At 35.5% G+C, this 18,980-nt stretch overlaps 1 protein-coding gene across 9 annotated transcripts in view; it reads right to left on the reverse strand.

Annotated features, from left to right (window-relative positions):
• The window catches only part of rap1gapb (RAP1 GTPase activating protein b), a 94,360-nt gene that overhangs the window by 2,982 nt on the left and 72,398 nt on the right, over nt 1-18,980 (reverse strand). For 5 of the 9 annotated variants that reach the window (XM_048198969.1, XM_048198962.1, XM_048198963.1 and 2 more), the window contains 20 exons: nt 18,410-18,457; nt 17,322-17,360; nt 17,044-17,232; nt 16,258-16,361; nt 15,331-15,409; nt 14,885-14,938; nt 14,715-14,798; nt 14,530-14,630; nt 14,121-14,250; nt 10,885-11,040; nt 9,550-9,621; nt 8,889-8,975; nt 8,658-8,798; nt 7,087-7,218; nt 5,656-5,765; nt 5,070-5,189; nt 2,437-2,578; nt 2,080-2,185; nt 583-638; nt 180-232 (listed from right to left, as the gene is read on the reverse strand). In XM_048198969.1, the coding sequence (XP_048054926.1) occupies nt 224-232; nt 583-638; nt 2,080-2,185; nt 2,437-2,578; nt 5,070-5,189; nt 5,656-5,765; nt 7,087-7,218; nt 8,658-8,798; nt 8,889-8,975; nt 9,550-9,621; nt 10,885-11,040; nt 14,121-14,250; nt 14,530-14,630; nt 14,715-14,798; nt 14,885-14,938; nt 15,331-15,409; nt 16,258-16,361; nt 17,044-17,232; nt 17,322-17,360; nt 18,410-18,448 (1,950 nt within the window). In that variant the 5' untranslated portion in view covers nt 18,449-18,457 and the 3' untranslated portion in view covers nt 180-223. Of the gene's footprint in view, nt 1-179; nt 233-582; nt 667-2,079; nt 2,186-2,436; nt 2,579-5,069; nt 5,190-5,655; nt 5,766-7,086; nt 7,219-8,657; nt 8,799-8,888; nt 8,976-9,549; nt 9,622-10,884; nt 11,041-14,120; nt 14,251-14,529; nt 14,631-14,714; nt 14,799-14,884; nt 14,939-15,330; nt 15,410-16,257; nt 16,362-17,043; nt 17,233-17,321; nt 17,361-18,409; nt 18,458-18,980 lie in introns of all 9 variants that reach the window. The other 4 variants (XM_048198964.1, XM_048198967.1, XR_007186085.1 and 1 more) reach the window with 3 other exon arrangements.

Here is an 18,980-nt window from a genome sequence, read left to right on the forward strand (position 1 = left end):
AAAGAGTTACCAAACAATCTGAAAACTTTTGAACAGTAGTTAACAATACAACTATCAAATAATAAAACATAAAAATCATAAATGAGGCCATTAAGAGGTATAATATTAAATGACACAATCATACAGGCCCCATAAATACATCATCAAAGATATAATCCTAATTTTTTCTTTTTCCTAACCTGTTGATGGACATCCATGAAGTCATCTACAGCCTACAGGACAGCTAGCAGTTCTGTGTAGGAAAAACACACACAGCCACACTGCGTCACAGATGATTTAGCTGACTAAACAAATACTAAGATAAACTACATAAACGGAGCAATTCCAATAGGATCCTCAGGCCTAATCTGATCTGATGTTCAAGAGCAGTTATACAAGTACAGAGAGAGAAAAACTGTCATGCTTTGACTTTAAAGGGATCATATTGAGCATGTTAATTAACATCAGTCATGGTTCATAATTATAATTCAGTTTCTCATGACCATCCTCAACCCTACCTGACACTCTTTTATTCTGCTCTGGCTGTATATATAAACATCGTTATTAGGACTAGAATATTTTGAGGCCAAGCACATTTCTTACCGAGTGTTGTCTCTCTGTTTTTGGACGTAGAGGTTCAGACTGCTGTCGAATGGGACCTACAGTGAAACGGACGACTGTTAAAGCCTGGACACAAATACAAACTATATGAACTCTACTGCAGTGACAAGGCCAGCTACAGAATTTATCAGCGTTGCTATCCTTAGCTAAACATAAAACTATTAAAAAAAGGGTTTTTTTGTAATAGAAATGAAGCTGAAATAAAATATTAGATGAAAAACTTAAACTTAAAAAAAACTGGAAATGAAAATTAGAAATGTTGCCTTGGTGACTAACTGAAATAAATAGGTTTCATTTGAAGTAATGACTAAAACTAAAATAAGAAATCAAAGCAAGAAATATAAAAAAAAAAGAAAAATGACAAAAACAATAAATTTACTAAAACTTACAGTAAACTAAAATTGAAATGAAAACTGAAAATATCAAAATTTACGCTAATTGAAAATATACAGTATAGTTACACAATGCAGTGGCAAACTTCTTTAATAGTTAATTATGGGCAAAATAGGTTAAAACAGCTCTTCAATGTTTCCAGTTCTCACTTCTGAGTGAATAATTCTCTTAAAATAATATCACAGTGGGAAGTGGTGAATTTGTTTGTGATTTTTATCATGATTATCTGTTTTTTTCTACTATTACCTATCAAGTCAAATATAATTTGCATTTAAACATTTGACAGATGCCTTTATCTTTGGGAAACACATGACCTTGGCATTGTTAGCATCATGTTCTACTGTTTGAGCTAAAGAGATGCTAATGCTAAAGCTATACAAGTGTAAAATAAGCAAATACTCTCTTCTACAGGTTTAAGATAGGGGTTCACTGCATAATATTTACAGTGAAAAAAATGTAGTGATTCTTTTTGAAAAATTTTCCAATTCTTTTAAAAAAAATAAAAAATGTAGCGATTTTCTTGGAAAATGTAACGATTCTTTTTGAATAAATGTAGATTGTTTTTGAATAAATGTATCTATGCATTTTGAATAAATGTAGCAATTCTTTTTGAATAAATGTATTGATTGGTTTAGAATACATGTATCAATACATTTTTAAATGTAGCGATTCCTTCTGAATAAATGCAGCGATTCTTTTCGAAAAGTGTAGTGATTCTTTTTAACATATTTAAATATATTCATATATACACATATATACATATATATATATATATATATACATATATACACATATATATATATATATATATATATATATATATATATATATATATATATATATATATATATATATATATATATATATATACACATACACACACACACACACACACACACACAAACTATATCATATATAGTCAACATATTTCTGGCCTCTTCAATGTAGCGTTTAGACACAAAAATAAAAAAGAACTATTTTTGCAAATTCAAACATTTTAATTATCATTACATATTTCTGTTACTATCACAAATATTTGCGGGGTTGTTCATAAGTTGGGAGATATAAATGTTTGTTATATCTCACCGTGTGAACTGCTCTGACTAGCACTACCAGAGCCGTCTTCCAACCACACAGCGCTGTATGAAAATGAATCTCGTTTGTGAGGCGTACCAGCTGAAGACAAACTATCCTGTGTTCCAGAAAAATGAAAAACATATGCAAACAACAGAACCAGTCAGTCTTGTTAAATTATGTAGGTGTATTGATATTTCTGTTTAAGGTAATTAAATACAAAAAGGTTGTCTTCTCTGCCTGTCAGTTTTTTTGTATACACTAGATTTTTATCAAATGACAACAATTTGAGCACAATGTAGCTATTGTTTAAGTATAATATGAGTCATGTATTAATAAATGATGAGTCATAGGTGATTGTGGCCGTACCAGTCCCGTGTCGTACTCCTCTGTCGCTTCGTGTTCCTGCTCGTTCTCCTCCACCACACTGGTGAAGCTGCTGGCATCGGATGAGGAGCGAGAAAGGTCCTGAGACTCTGGGATAGAAGGAGCTCGACAGCACAGGGCAGAACTACGGTACAAACACAAACACATATGCACATATATGAGGTCAAATGAACCCGAAATAATGACCTAACCAACCTTAGAGTGCCCATATTGAGCTTTTTCAGATATTACCTTTCATGTAGTGTGTGATATAGCCGTTTGTGAATATAAAAGGTCCGCAAAGTTTTAAAAATCAAAGTGCACAATAAATGGATTTACTGTCTCCCAAAAGAAAGAACTGATTCTGAACCGCCTGAAACAAGTCATCAGTAATTCCTTCAGAATCAGAATCAGAATCAGAATCAGAAAGAGCTTTATTGCCAAGTATGTTTACACATACTAGGAATTTGTTTTAGTGACAGAAGCTCCACAGTGCAACAGAGTAACAGCGACAAGACAAGACACATAATAAAGAGAATAAAGATTAATATACAAATTTACAAGATGGATAAAGTGCAAAAAAGAAGCAAAAAAGACAATATATAATATAGACAATTTGTATGTACAGTTATGATGTGTGCAAATTTGAAATATAAATAAGCGTTTTAAGTAAATAAAGAGTAATAGTGTTGTGTGTTCCGTGTTTGTCAAGTGTTCATGAGATTAATTGCTTGAGGGAAGAAACTGTTCCTGTGTCTGGTCGTTCTGGTGCTCAGGGCTCTGTAGCGTCGACCAGATGGCAACAGTTCAAAGAGGGAGTGTGCTGGATGTGAGGGGTCCAGAGTGATCTTCTTTGCCCTTTTTCTCACTCTGGTTAAGTACAGTTCTTGGAGAGTGGGGAGGGTTGTGCCAATGATTCGCTCAGCAGACCGGACTACCCTCTGTAGTCTTCTGAGGTCAGATTTGGTAGCTGAGCTGAACCAGACGGTAAATGAAGTGCAGAGGATGGATTCAATGATGGCAGAGTAGAACTGTTTCAGCAGCTCCTGAGGTAGGTTGAACTTCCTCAGCTGGCGAAGGAAGTACAACCTCTGCTGGGCCTTTTTCACAATGGACTCGATGTGGTTGTCCCACTTCAAGTCCTGGGAGATGGTGGTGCCCAGGAACCTGAATGACTCCACTGCAGTCACAGTGCTGTTCATGATGGTGAGCGGGGAGAGAGCAGGGGGGTTTCTCCTGAAGTCCATGGTCATCTCCACTGTCTTGAGCGTGTTGAGCTCCAGGCTGTTAAGACTGCACCAGACAGCCAGCTGTTCAACCTCCAGTCTGTAAGCAGACTCGTCACCGTCCTGGATGAGGCCGATCAGTGTGGTGTCATCCGCAAACTTCAGGAGCTTGACAGAGGGGTCTTTAGAGGTGCAGTCGTTGGTGTAGAGGGAGAAGAGCAGTGGGGAGAGGACACAGCCCTGAGGGGCGCCGGTGCTGATGGTGAGGGTGCTGGATGTGAGTTTTCCCAGCCTCACTAGCTGCTGCCTGTCTGTCAGGAAGCTGCTGATCCACTGACAGACAGAGGTGGGCACGGATGTAGGTTTGTAACAAAATTCGCATAATGCCAGCCTGGTCCTGTAGTTGTATCTGAGGCCTGGAAGAGTTTGGTTCGTGTTGTCGACTGTTTTCTGCACTGCCAAAGCAAATCCATTTTTCGTGCACTTCTGAATGATGAGGACCTGTGTTGGAACTGATATGGTAAAACCAGCACCATTGTTACTGTTCGAATCACTGTGAATCAAGTGCTGAGGAAGATCCAGAGCTGACATTCAGATATGGTATTGGGAATTTCAGATGGAGCCATCTGACCAATCAGAGCAGAGCAGGCTCTCGGAAAGGAGGGGTTTAGAGAGACCGAATCTTTGATCGAACCGTTTCAGACACTGTGAGAAAAGAGGTGATGCTACAATATATTGTTATGAGAGAATTAAAGTGTTTTTTGACCTTGGATGCATGTAACCTGTTGTAGGAGACCTCCAAAACAAAACTAGGAATGTTTAAAATAGCATAATAGGGGCACTAAATGATTAGATGCACATTCTTTCAACACATCACCAAATACAAATCACCTGCACATTCAAAACAAAACAAAAGCTGCTCACTTTTTGACCTTTGCACTAGCTACTCTGTCCATGTGGTTAAAAGGTGTTGCTTGGGCTGTAATTTGCTAAATCATAATGATAATTCATGTTTAGTGATTGCACTGATAGCATTTCAAAGACGTTGTATTACTAATGAGTAATGATTCAATGACAAACTATTGTTTAATTGTTTGAACTAATATAAGCGAAAGGTAACATCTATTATTTGCAGTTGGGAGTGGTTTTGTGTAGAGGGGAATAAAAAGTTTGAACCTAACAAGGAGCAGTCCGTGACCAACTGCAGTTGCTCCCTTTGAACAAGCAACTTAACCTCAGGTTAGGCTATTTACTTACTACACGTGAACATGATGTTCAACTTTGAGGATATTTAATTACAAACACTACCATTCAAAATGTCGGTAAGATTTTTTTAATGTTCTAGAAAGAACAAAATATTTCTAGAGAAGAAATATATCTTGAGCTCCAAATCAGCATATTAGTGCTCACCCAATCTTGCTGGTCTGCATCTCAGGTGAGCTCTGATTGGACGAGTTTTCAAATCTGAGGTCTTGAAAGGTGTGTCCACCATCAGATGCCCTCTGTGGACTAGGGGACACCTCTCGACTGCTGGAACATAATGAAAAATACATCTTAATTACTGTTTTCAGAACTGCAGTTTTTGAATTAACCTTAACATGACACAAATTGTGAAAATATATATTTTTTTCATATACTTACTAACCTTAACACACACTAACGAGAGTGTAATCTTTTAATATTTCCTGTTTTATGGTTTTCTTGTCACAAGACGACTTTCATGCATGTCTACTTAAAGTGTCTTTGCCCCCTAAGAATTTCTGCCTTTTATTTTTTCTTTGTTATGAAGACAGAATGTCCACCTTGACATTTTTTTTAAAAACATACAAAAACAACAAAATACATTTTCAAAGAATAAGTGCTTTAAAGTCACAAACTGCATTCGAATGTATTTTTGAATACATTCATAAATTATGTTTGTTCTAAACCTTATCATACAATGGCTTCAACAAGGAAATACTCCAAACTTTTCCATACAATTGTCTGTTCATCTTACCTTCTCTCCTGAACCTCTTGTATGTTCTCAATCCCAATGGCGCTGCTCCTCCTGGAACTGAACGGACCAGATTTCTTACGGGTTGGGCTTTTTCCAGGAATAATCAGGGACTGTGGAGAAATCACAACTGGGTCAGATTTTGATTCAAATTATTAGCCAGTGCCACTACATAATTTGTTCAACGAATGCACTTTTATTTAAATTTTTTCTTACCACATTATTCATTTTAACTATTTTTGTCTTTATTAATTTTAAGGTGACTTTATTTGCATTTTTTGATATTATTATTATTCCTACATGAAGCACTTTGAATTACCATTGTGTCAACAATCAACTTGCTGTGTCTATTATTAGGGTAGTCATTAGGGTGGTGGTAGATTTATGATTAAGCACAAAGGTATCAGGTATAATATCTATGAAAGCTTGTTTCTGTCATGAAAAACAAAAAAGATAATTGTGACTTTTTATTTCACAATTGTCTTTTTTACTCACAATTGCGAGTTATAAAGTCAGAATTGGGTGATATAAAGTCAGAATTTCGGGATATAAAGTCAGAATTGCGTGTTATAAAGTCAGAATTGTTTGATATAAAGTCAGAATTGCTTGATATAAACTCACAATGGCAAGAAAAAAGTCAGAATTGTGAGTTTAAATCTCTCAATTCTGACTTTTTTCCTCACAATTCTGTGAGATATAAACTCACAATTGCATGTTAGAATGTCCAATTGCGATCAGAGTTGTTGAGTAATATCACTTGATCTTCAGTGTAACACAGATCAAATCTGTGCATTAAGTCTTGCAGTGTAAATGCAGCCTTAGATGATCTTGAAAACCGGTCCGGATGGAAAAATCCTGGTTTAACAAAGCTGACTGCAAATTTACAGTTTTGCACAAATGTTTGATCATTATCTGGTTCCTGGGACAGTTGTTGCAAACACACTAGCACATTTGGATGGCTAATAGGCTGTTATGTCAACCTGTCATAAAAGGCTCTCTCAGTTATTGCTGTTGCTCTTGTTGTCATAGCGATGGAGATGGGACGGTCACTTGCGGAGAGCCCCATCTGTTCCACCGACCACCATCCAAACAGATCATAAGGGCTGATTACACATCAGTTTTTATCTCTTTTAATGGTGAAATGATGACGATCAGAAATGGCAGGAGAAGACCTGGTCTATCATCAGCACAGATGTGCCATGATGACACAAGCACTCTAGGGTCAAACCCACTCGGAGGGCACAGCAAATGCCAGCTGCGACTCCGCCGGGTGGAGGGATCGGAGGGCATGAAAACTGGCACAAACTACAGCTGGCACACTGTTTTGGGGCATCTCATGACGGCCCGCATTTTTTTTTTTTTTTTTTGATCAAGTTCTTGTGTCTTTTTTAACAATTTAAGGTCCACTGATATTCAGAAGGGTCTCATACTCACAATTCCAGGAGTTTTGGGAGTTTCTGGTGGGTTGTGTGTAAAACTTCCACTGTGGCTTGTGGAGACAGTGTGCGGTTTCTTGTTACTGAGGCCCATAGCATCCATAGATTGACTTCTATTGCGGATAACTCGCTGGAAATAGAAAAACGATGCTTGTGCATTACTGCAACACAACACTAGAGGGCACAAGAACTGTTTCTATGAGAAACAGGAGAGCTAGAGAGAGTAAAGGAAAGTGAAAGTGAGAAAGTGGATATGTTTGGACTAGCATATTACATGGACATACGTAATCAAATTCCGATCTACCACAACACGAAGGGAAATATATGTGGAGATATGTAAAAGACTTTTGTGTCGAGTCGAGTCAAGTCTTAAGTAATTTCAGGTCGAGTCCGAGTCAAGTCTGAAGTCTATTAAAATGCGACTTGAGTCCGAGTCACTAACTCAAGTGCCCATCTCTGGCATACTACATACTTACAATTACTGCAGTGTGTATACGTCAAAATTGAAAATGGATTTTTTTCACAGTATACATAATGCATATTCAATATCCACAGAATGCCAAATAAGCTTCATTTGCCAAAATGTGGTAAATGTGAGTATGTGAACACTGTAATCCACAATGCAACGCGCTCAATTTCACCCTCAATTTCCAGTGTGCTTTTTCTATTGAGTTAATTGACTTGTGTAAGATGTTTTTACAGCAAAACTCTTGCATACTTCTGCACTACTGTGTTCCACAATGCATACTGTTTAACATATAAAAGTTTGTGGTCAGAACAATTTTGAGTGTTTTTTAACTTTCTATTTATCAAAGAATCCTTAAAAAAATGTGGTAACACTTATTAGTATAGGGAACACATATTCACTATTATTAAGGCAAAAGTCGTATTAATTCCTCAATAAGCTCCTAATTTACTGCTTATTAATAGTTAGTAAGGTAGTTGTTGTAGCATTTAAGTTTAGGTAGGATTTAGGGATGTAGAATATGGTCATGCAGAATAAGGCATTAATGTGTGCTTAAAAAGTACTAATAAACAGCCAATATACAAGCTAATAAGCAACTAGTTAAAAGTTGTTCCCTATACTATTTTCCACAAAAATATTAACTGTTTTTACCATTGATAATAATAAGAAATATTTCCTGAGCACCAAATCCTAATCTCACATTTAGGATGGTATGCAAATTGGCATCTCTGCTATTCACCAGAACGCCTTTGTTTTACATTAACATTATTTTGCTAATAATTAATTGAACAAATACAAATCCTTTGGGTAACACTTCAGTATAGGGAACACATATAAACTATTAACTACAACTTTTTTCTCAATAAACTGCTAATTTACTGCTTATTAATAGTTAGTAAGGTACAGGTAGTTGTTAAATTTAGGTATTGGGTAGGATTAATAATGTAGAATAAGGTCATGCAGAATAAGGCATTAATATGTGCTTAATAAGTACTAATAAATAGCCAATAATCTAGTAATATGCATGCTAATAAGCAACTAGTTAAAAGACCCTAAAATAAAGTGTTACTGTCCTTATTGTTAGAGATTCAAAGGGATTCTACCTTGAAAGACTCAAAGAAGCCTCCACCTCCACCTCCTCCATTCTCCAGTTTGTCGTCGTCTCCTCCAAGCCCCATCATGGACTGGCTGTTCACATGCAGCTCCTCATATAAAGTCTCCAGCAGAGCAGAACGTGTCCTCTCCTGGACAACAAAAACATTTTTAATGTAGTATGCATGCTGATGCTCCCACACAAACAAACACACACACACACACATTTATGCCCTCCTCACCTCCAGCTTGGCAAACTTCTCTGCTTTATAGCAGGAATATTCAGCATTGATCAGTTTGGTCAAGAGGAACTCATGAAACTCTGGACTCTAAACAAAACACAATGAACAGTGAATAAATTAGATTTATACAAAGAGATAAACTATATAGATTAACTATATATCAATTAAATTATTTATTAATTCACCAAGTCATATCGCATACAATTATACTAACAATATTACATATTATATTATATACTATATTTGCAGAAGAACTGTTTATATTGATTTAATTATTAATAATAAAAAAAACATATTTAATAATATTGCTCATCACCATTTTATAAGAGGCTTTACAAATTCATTTTTGCATAATTAAAAATAAAATAAAATGTTTCTGTAGTCATATCCAGACCTGCAAAATCTGCTGACTTTTTCCACATTTTCTGTGCTAATGTTTATGGGAAAGATCCACAATCTCCAGAATGTATTTAAATATGGCATAAATGAATTAAGAGTACTTGACACTTATGGGTATATGAAAGCATAATTAATAAACCAAAATACTTCATAAATGAACATCAACGGTTGAAGGATGTGTAGAACTTTGTGATAGAATTCCAGGACAATGATTCCACATGGAACTAGTCATATTACATGAATGCTGGCTGGAAATATGGACCTTTTTAAAGACAGCTGGGTCTGGGAGGGCAGGACCAAAGAAAGGCACATCATCTCTTGCCGTCACAGATACCTACAATAACATAAAAGAAATTACAATAACATAAAACAGATATCAGGAAAGCTTCCAAACAGATATGGTACGCAATATGATATCAATGAGGAAAAAAATATTTGTGTTGTTTTTCCTGCTTAAAATTGGACACTTTAACAATATCAATAAACATTTTCATAAATTTTATTTTTTATAAGTTTGTTGCCTCAAGGCAACATTGTACCACAATGGAAAAATTTAAATACATTTATTGAAAACATCAATTTCTTTAACTAGACACTTGAACAAACAAATTTATCCAGTTTTTAATGTATTAAAAGTTTAATATTTAATAAAAAGTAATATTTTATATCCAGCTGTTGCCCTCAGGCAACATTGTACCATAGTGGAACACAAGTATTACCAAACCATCATATTATTATGTTATTATATCAAGTTATCATATTCATCTTTCATCTTTTCTCTCACCCTCACTCTCTCCCTGACGGATTGTCACTATGATTTCATCTTCCTCATCACAGTATGATCCCTCATTAACTCCTCATCCTCACCCTCATCAACTGCCAGTGCTACCTGTGTTTTATACCTTTCTGAAGTGCTATAGAAAATGTGCAGATCTTAATATATGCAGATACAGTATGTGAATTACTATTCTTATAAGTGCATTGCAAAATCATGTGAAAATGCAAATATATTTAGATAATTCTCACTCTTTTCCTTACAAATATAATACATTTGTATTCAAACCTATTATGCCTGTATGGCCTTATGCGATTCCATTATGGTACAATGTTGCCTTGAGGCAACACACAGTGTTTTTGTTATTTTCTCTAAAACATTTGATGATATATAATGTAAAGTTCTTGAAAATACTTGCCAGTAAAGGTGACACATATTTTTTGTGGGTGATTAAATGGATACAAACAAGTGAAAAAGGCACTTTTCATTGGAGAAAATATGGAGCCATGTGACATGTGCACATGTGCTGAAACAGGACACAAAATGTTTTGGTCTTTTTTGCACTTTTATTGATTAGTGTTTAAGTTATTCTGTCCAGAGATACGTTTGATCAATCAGTAACCATAGAGGGTTAATTCTCTCTGCACAATAAGCCATATGTGACTAATATATTATACTGGTAATCATCAACGCATATTGATTTTAGCAAAAAAACAACACAATTACTCCAAGTAAGAATGTGAAGCCCTATAACAAAGAAATGATTCACAGAATCCATGGCTCAAGCTTCAATCCCTGATTCCGACAGGGTTAATTAATTACCTTATAGAGGACGTTATCAGTGCAAGCGTTCTCCACTTGCACCACTACGTAAGCGTGAAGGAAGTTTGATGCGATCATATCGGGTACAAATGGTGTGTTTTCTTCTTGGAACACAATAGCCACGATGTCATTTCCTATATGCCTCTTCCTCTGGAGCTGAAATCAAGTCAACAAAACTGAAGTAATAAGAGGAAGCTGCCCATAAAACAACCAATTTTAGATTCATTTCTTTGAAAAGACCAGCTAGAAGAGAAACCTGAACTGAAAACTAAAACAGACCATATGCATGAAAAATGTATGTCTGTGGTCTCAAACAGAATCAACGCTGTTATACAAGTTTGTTAGGCATTATACTACTTTCACGCCAAATAAGCAAACTTCCTATTGATGCATTCGAATTTTACTTTTAATTTTGGCTCTGACTGGCCTGGAAATTTTTAACCAAAAGTGGTTTGTTCTAAGTGTGAAAATATCCAGTTTTCTGCATATTCTTTCACATGAACATATGTTTATTTAGTTACGAGTAGTCCTTATGAGAGTCTTCACTTCACTGTAGATGAAAATTTGCAGGAAAAAAAAAAAAAAAAAAAAAAAAAAAAAAAAGAGTCGGCCATTAGTTTTATCTAACAACGTCATTTTCCCAAGCCAGATGCTAGATTAAACTTCCTGATAAATTAAACATTAAAACAAATGTAAAAACCTCACAAGGAAAACCAGTCAAATTCTGCATAAAGAAAATGATTTTTCATGTTGTATTATGAGCATATTCCTTATTGTTGCACTACAGTTTTTCTTTAGGGTGAAATATGACCTGGTATGTTCTTGATGTGCTTTGCCCTTATACTGACTTATTATTTATTAAATTTCCCACAAAATAACAATACTGGATCATAATATTATACATATTGCAGACCGATTTGTGTTTTATTACACCAATGATGTCAAAGCCCTGGCTTTCAGAACAATAATTAAATTTATACTTGATTTAACATGTGACAAAAGAGTATTAGCATTCTGCAGGGTGTCAATTTTATCTCCCATAAACCTTCAAAGGTTTATTCGATTAGTTTTCCTCAGCTGAACTGCTCATTCGCTCGTCTTCACAGCTTGCTCATAAATACTTATTAGTGAGTACTGTCATAACATAAAAACAGTTCGCAGACATTCAAAAGTTCAAAAGAAAACCGCTTGTCTTTATCATCAAAGTGCTCGGGAAATTAATAACACGTACTGAAGCACATTTACAGCCCTGTGGCAAACATCATAGTCAAAACGATGTTTTCAGATAGAGACAAACCATTTTAAGGCAAAAAACAAATTTGTCTCTGTCAGTCTGGTGTCCATTGCCATATCAATATACAGTAATTCTCATATAACATCACATATCTGGTACAATGGAGATTAAAAAGCAGCAGGTGATGAGTCTGTACCCATATGTTATCTCTGGCCTCTGTGGTACCATATTGAAGAGGGTGTGTTTTAGCGGCCAGCATTGTAAGAGGGCAGTCTGTGCTGAAACCCCTAGGTAATGTTCTCCCTGAGCGAAGCAAAACATGCATGACAACAGATGGCTTTCCAGGATCAGTCCTTTGCACTGTGTGGTTTGCTTGCTAATTAACAGAGCATGCTGTTGGTCAGTGCTTTGGCCAGCATTGGGAAAGCATCTCTGGGGGGCTGCAACTGGTTATATTCCCAAAACTAACACTAACGGTGACATAAAACAATATCCATATTAACCCACCTTCTAAGGGTGACCAAAGTAGCGTTGTCAAAAGTACAGACTTCGGTACCAAGTGAGCACTGATATTTTGAGCACTGTTGAGCAGATTCTTAAACACCTCTGATTGGTCATTGAGTTAATGTGCTCAACAGATATGTCTGTGATTGGCTACAACCCTAGACTAAATGTTGATTTAGTTAAAGGGATCATGACATGGATTTTTTTACAATTATTTTAATATGTTCCTTGAGGTTCACTTATAATGTTAAAAAAGTTTTTTGTACAAAAAAAATCTTCATTCTGACCCTCAGTCTGAAATGATCCATTTTTAAGGGGCGGCTCCATTAAAGGTGCATCGAACATTTTTTTACAAGGTGTAATGTAAGTCTAAGGTGTCCCCTGAATGTATCTGTGAAGTTTCAGCTCAAAATACCCCATAGATTTTTTTTTTATTAATTTTTTTAACTGCCTATTTTGGGGCATCATTAAATATGAGCCGATTTATGCTGTGCGGCCCCTTTAAATCTGGTGCTCTCCGCCCACGGAGCTCGCACTTGCCTTAAACAGTGCCTAAACAAAGTTTAAACAGCTAATATAACCCTCAAATGGATCTTTACCAAGTGTTCGTCATGCATGTGGCATGCATGTGTCGGATTATGTGAGTATTGTATACTGTTATATTGTTTACATTTGATTCTGAATGAGCTGTGCTCCGTGGCTAACGGCTAATGCTACACTGTTGGAGAGATTTATAAAGAATGAAGTTGTGTTTATGAATTATACAGACTGAAAGTGTTTAATAATGAAAACAGCGACGACTCTCTTGTCTCCGTGAATATGAGTGAATATGAATATAAGTGTTTTGAAAATATTATCCATATAAAATCATCATATACAAAGCATTATGAAATCATTTACTTTTGTGATGCAGCTGCTGTTAGATCCAATACAGCTGGCTGCTTAAAGATTTCTCTCCATTACACTGTGGCTTGTTCACAAAACAAAATGCTCTGAACAAACACATAATCCTCCAACGTGAAAATAAACCATCTACTTGTTTCTGTCGTTAAGTGACTGACTACAAGTGGGCGGGGCCTATAGTGCGATAATGTAAAACTATTCGTCAATGTCTTGCTCTGGAGGCAGTCATATGCAAATTTATTTGCATCTGTGATGTCACAGACCTCAACAAGCTGTTTTTGGAGCTTGATCAAATGCTTTGTTTATAATGAGGGGGATGTTTTAAGCTATGAAACTTGAAGGATGTTTTAATGGTACAAAGAACTCTTATATGTCAAAAGATCAAGGCAAATTTGATTTATGTCATAAACCCTTAAAAACAGGAATCTGAAATCTGAGGTTTCTGAATCACATAAAATGAAAATGTTTTTCATATTTTCTTCACTGACTGCAAGACAAAACAAACAATAAAAACAAAACAAAATACAATACAAAAACAAAAAAAATCTAAAAATAAAACAAAACAAAAAACAAAACAAAACACATGAGGTCTCACCTGCTGGGAATCACCTTCAGTGTATGGCAGTTTTGTGGACACGTGGAACATTATCTCTTTATTGTGGAAGTTGTGGTAGACTGACTCGGTTCCTGTCTGGCCATGTGTCACATCCAGGCCACCACGAAATCTGCATTTTGAAAGAAGGTAAAAAAAGCTTTGAATTACTTCATTAATATTTTCAACTCAAATATGCCAGCTGTCATGACATACAAACAACGCTTTTTTTGGTCCTTTTTTGGACAACATTCAGATCAAACAATCACAGCCGTTACTCAACAATCAATCCTAATCTAGGCCTGAAATCAAAGGAAAATTATAATGTGATAAGAAAAGTTTGCAAATGAGACTGTTCCAGCACCAGGAAAAAAAGTCCTACTTGAGTAAACCATATACTGTATGTATATACCCTTTAAAATCATGAAGTTCAATCTTCTCTCCCAAGAACTCCAGAAACTCAACAAAAGCTGGACTTTCCTCATTGTTTCCAAATAGTTCCTCTTCTGTTGTCTGTAGAAGAGAGAACACACTTGGGCCACAAGTCCACAATTTATAAAAAATTATGAACATAAAAACACTGAAAGGTGATCTGACCTGGGCAAATTTCTGGTAGATGACTCCAAACTTGAAGTTGTTACTGATGACATGCTCATCAAAGGTCACAATGAGTCTGGATGCCTTGAAACGGGTTACAAAATGAGGGTCAGTGTATGAAAATTACATTGTTCATTTCATTTGTTTTCTAAGTGCCTGTTCCAGCTTACCTTTGGGTATAAGACGGGATAAAATCGGTCCACATTTACCTCTTCACAGACAAGCTTGGGACAAATAAAGACAAATAAATGAGTGATTTATCCAATTTACATATTTCTAATCAAATTATTTTATTTAATTACTAAGGTTGTCAATTTAATCTAGAACAAAACGTTATGCAAATTAAGCAATTAATTTATTTAATCATCACATTAGGTTTATGATAAAATAAATGGACTTCAAAGTCACTTTCATTTGCATCTCATTTGTATTGGACTTTTCTCAGCAAACATTGACATGTAATTATTTTACATTTATAATTGTAATTGCAAAAATCATTATAAATAAATGAATAAATACAATTATTTAATACATCTGCATCTCATGTAATTGATTTGAATATTTTTTTTAAACCACTGAAAGCCATAAAAAAAAAAATCTTCTCTGCTCAACCTACCTTCGCCATCTGGACAACATTAGGGAACTCGGTTAGACAAGAAATTGGTATCACATCATGGTGGGTTTTAAACTTTGACCTAGATTTAAAAGATGAGAAAAGAATAATAAAATTCACAGTATCCACCATTACAAACTATTCAAAGTATCATTATAACAAACCCTAGCGTCAACCTCTATTGTCCTGTATTAAAAGCGTCTTCTAAATGCATTAACGTAAACTTAATATAAATGTTATATATAGCAGGAAAGACAGAGAGAGAGACAGAGAGAGAGATAAATCAAAAAGTAGCCATGTGAATCACTCCAGCATTCACAGGTGCCCTTGTCAATTATCTTACAGCCAGCACGTAACATTCAAAGAGTCGCTGAAGAGCTCCCTTCATAAAAGAGAGGCTTTATACATAGATCAGCTTCTTTCTGACATGTACACTGTCTCCTGTTCCCATCCCCATCATTAAAGGGCCTCAAGACAGGCTGTGGGTTATAAAAGAATGAATGTGTCCTTGTGCTCCTGCTGCATATTTTGAGCACTTAAGTTAGACCAGCTTCGAAAATGAACAACGAGAGAATATGTGACAGAGGAGAGTGGACGTGAATGTCTCTGCAACAGGGTTGTGCACCATTCAGAACTTAATTGAGAATACCTTTTAAATTCCAATTCGACTTCTTGAATTGGATTTGAACTGAAGTAGCAAAAATGATGCAGAATTGCATATCGAATGTGAGGAAGTAGCATTAAAAGGAAGTTGAAATGCACATTTTGTGGCTTTTGTGTACTTTTACACATCAGCAATTGACTTTTATGTATCTTAAAGTGAAAATAATCTGTGACAAAGGTATTAATGAAACATAACTCATAATTCAAAACATCAAAGCAATACATTTTTCATCTGGGAAGAGTCGAGAGCGTACGTGTTTGAAGTACCTAAACAACAGTCGAAGATGCTCCTGGTCTCCAATCACATCATACTTCACAGAGAAGACCAGGTGTCCGAGAGCGCTGTCCACAGAGTAATAATTAAAGTGCTCCTGCGGGAAGAGTTATAAAAAGACATAAACTCTCAGAAAGACTCTTTACATTACCACAGATTCTTCAAGCTCCAAGAGAGAATGACAATAACGGCAATAAAGGGACAAAACAACTAACTTAAACACACTAACTTTCATAAGAATCATCCATTAATTTGGTAATTGGCGAGGAAACAGTCCTGATTTGATTTTGCTAATATTTTATTAGCCAATATTTGAATGTTTTAAATGATACACAATTGGTTTGATGTGCGCGATATGTCTGATTTTACTTGACAGTGTCTGATTTTACTATACAAAATATATATCATTATTTTCAAAAATTATTTTCAACATAATATTAGCGATTGGATGGATGGATGGATGGATGGATGGATGGATGGATGGATGGATGGATATATAGATAGATGGATAGATGGATAGATGGACAGATGGACAGATGGATAGATGGATAGATGGATAGATGGATAGATAGATGGATAGATAGATGGATAGATAGATGGATAGATAGATGGATAGATAGATGGATAGATAGATGGATAGATAGATGGATAGATAGATGGATAGATGGATAGATGGATAGATAGATAGATAGATAGATAGATAGATAGATAGATAGATAGATAGATAGATAGATAGATAGATAGATAGATAGATAGATAGATAGATAGATAGATCTCACCTTGCCCAGGAAGTGTTTCCTGTAGATCTTGGCGATGCTATTGGTCTCCAGTTTAACCTGTGATGCGGGGCAAGGAGGCGGTTCCTCTGGTGTGGAGGAGGAGCCTAAATCATGATTGGTCCCTTCAATCCAATAACCCCCAAACTGGGGCAGCAGAATCAGTGGTAAAGAACCAGTACGCCCCAATACCTGCCAACCCACAAAATAAATATATTACAACCATTACAGCAAGAAAACACATTCATATATACATATTAAAAAACAAACAAGTATGCAACCTCATGGACGCTGGGATATGGAATGTAGTCTTCCTCTGTCTGTGGGAGCAATAGAGAGATTAAATATTTTGAGCCCTTCGAGTCAATTTAAGCTGCAGATGAAAGAAACATAAAGAGTAAAAGCCTATAAACAGAGCTCCAGACCTGCGGAGACAAACCCTGAACTATATACACAATATTCACAAAGCCTGAGGTGAGAGCATCAGATCACATGTGGCCTTAAATGCATGGAACAATAACAGAGTTCATCTATATATTCCAGTAAACATAGACTTTCTGGGAATTTATATGAGCTGAGTTGAATATTTGATTCACCTTTATAAAAGTACAAAGCATTACGCTGTAAGTAAGTTTGTGTACGAGTGCACCCTAAGGGGCTGTTAGCACAGGACGTGTTCTAGCACTACAAACAACTCGACAGAGAGCAACACAACTGAACAGAAGGTGCATTTATATATACTGCAAATACACTTTCATAACAAAACTCAAGTTTAAAATAAGCCAATGAGGTAAGAAACTTAAACTTAATTTGAAGGGAAAACAAGTCTCTTATTCATTTCTTGTTCGATGCATTGTTTAAAATGGACATTTATCTGCCGCTTGTCAAGAGTTTAACTATTTTTATATCTTAAAAGATGCAATGCTTAGATGCAGCGTCTAGTACGTTGACTCATTCGGAAAAAAAATTTTAATCAATACTTGTATTTTAATAGATTTCCATCATCTTGGATATTTTCACTGAGCTAGTTGCAATGCATTTAGCCTTTTCTCGGCAGAGAATACATGCAGTCCTTCCTTACAATTTGTCCAAAAGGTACCTTAATAGGATTTTTTTTTGGAACAGCCTTTATGTCAGAAGTGCCCTTGAGATGCATTCAAATGTCAACATTTTAAGGCAACAGAGATTTTCTGAACTTTAAAGCTATGAGAATGAGGGTTAATGCGAAAACATCTGTCTGGAATAAAAGTACCATTGTGTTGTTTCTGCGTGCATGTGATAAACACAACGCTGACGGCAGGGACGGTTTGTGATGGCTATAACATTTGATGCGTGTTTATGAGGCTCTAAATATACACACTTCACTTACTTTGAGAGGAGGTGGAAGCGAGCACCTCTGCTCATCCATTCTACTGCTCTGTGTTTTTAAAAGGAGAGAATATTTAGTACATACAGTTAATTTAAAAACATACAATAAATTTAAGTAACATAATTCATATACATTAATAGAAATTAGAATTCATCATTTGAAGTTAATAACTTGAAATAATGTATGTGTTTGAGAGCTTTCAAAAATGTAAAACATGGTCAATATACACAAAAAACAAACAAAAGCAAAATAAAACAGATATTACACAAAGACGATTAGGCCTAAAACATATTCTACGCAAGAATACAGCTATAGTGGACACGGGCATAAACTTCTTTTGTTATTTAAATTATTTTTATTTATTTGATTTTTATATGATTTTTATGATTTGATTTGATTTATATATGTATATAAACAGAGATATTTAAAAGAACCTCTATCGCCCCTTTTAGGGGCAGTACCACAGTTTTGGGATAATGTATGTTAAGTACTGTGGGACTTTACACTGAAAATCTGGGATTGAAAATCCAATTTAAAGCTGGAAACAAAACTGTAAACATAAAATATGTAA

This window comes from Megalobrama amblycephala, linkage group LG8 (genome assembly GCF_018812025.1).
Source record: "Megalobrama amblycephala isolate DHTTF-2021 linkage group LG8, ASM1881202v1, whole genome shotgun sequence".
Lineage (NCBI taxonomy): Eukaryota > Metazoa > Chordata > Actinopteri > Cypriniformes > Xenocyprididae > Megalobrama > Megalobrama amblycephala.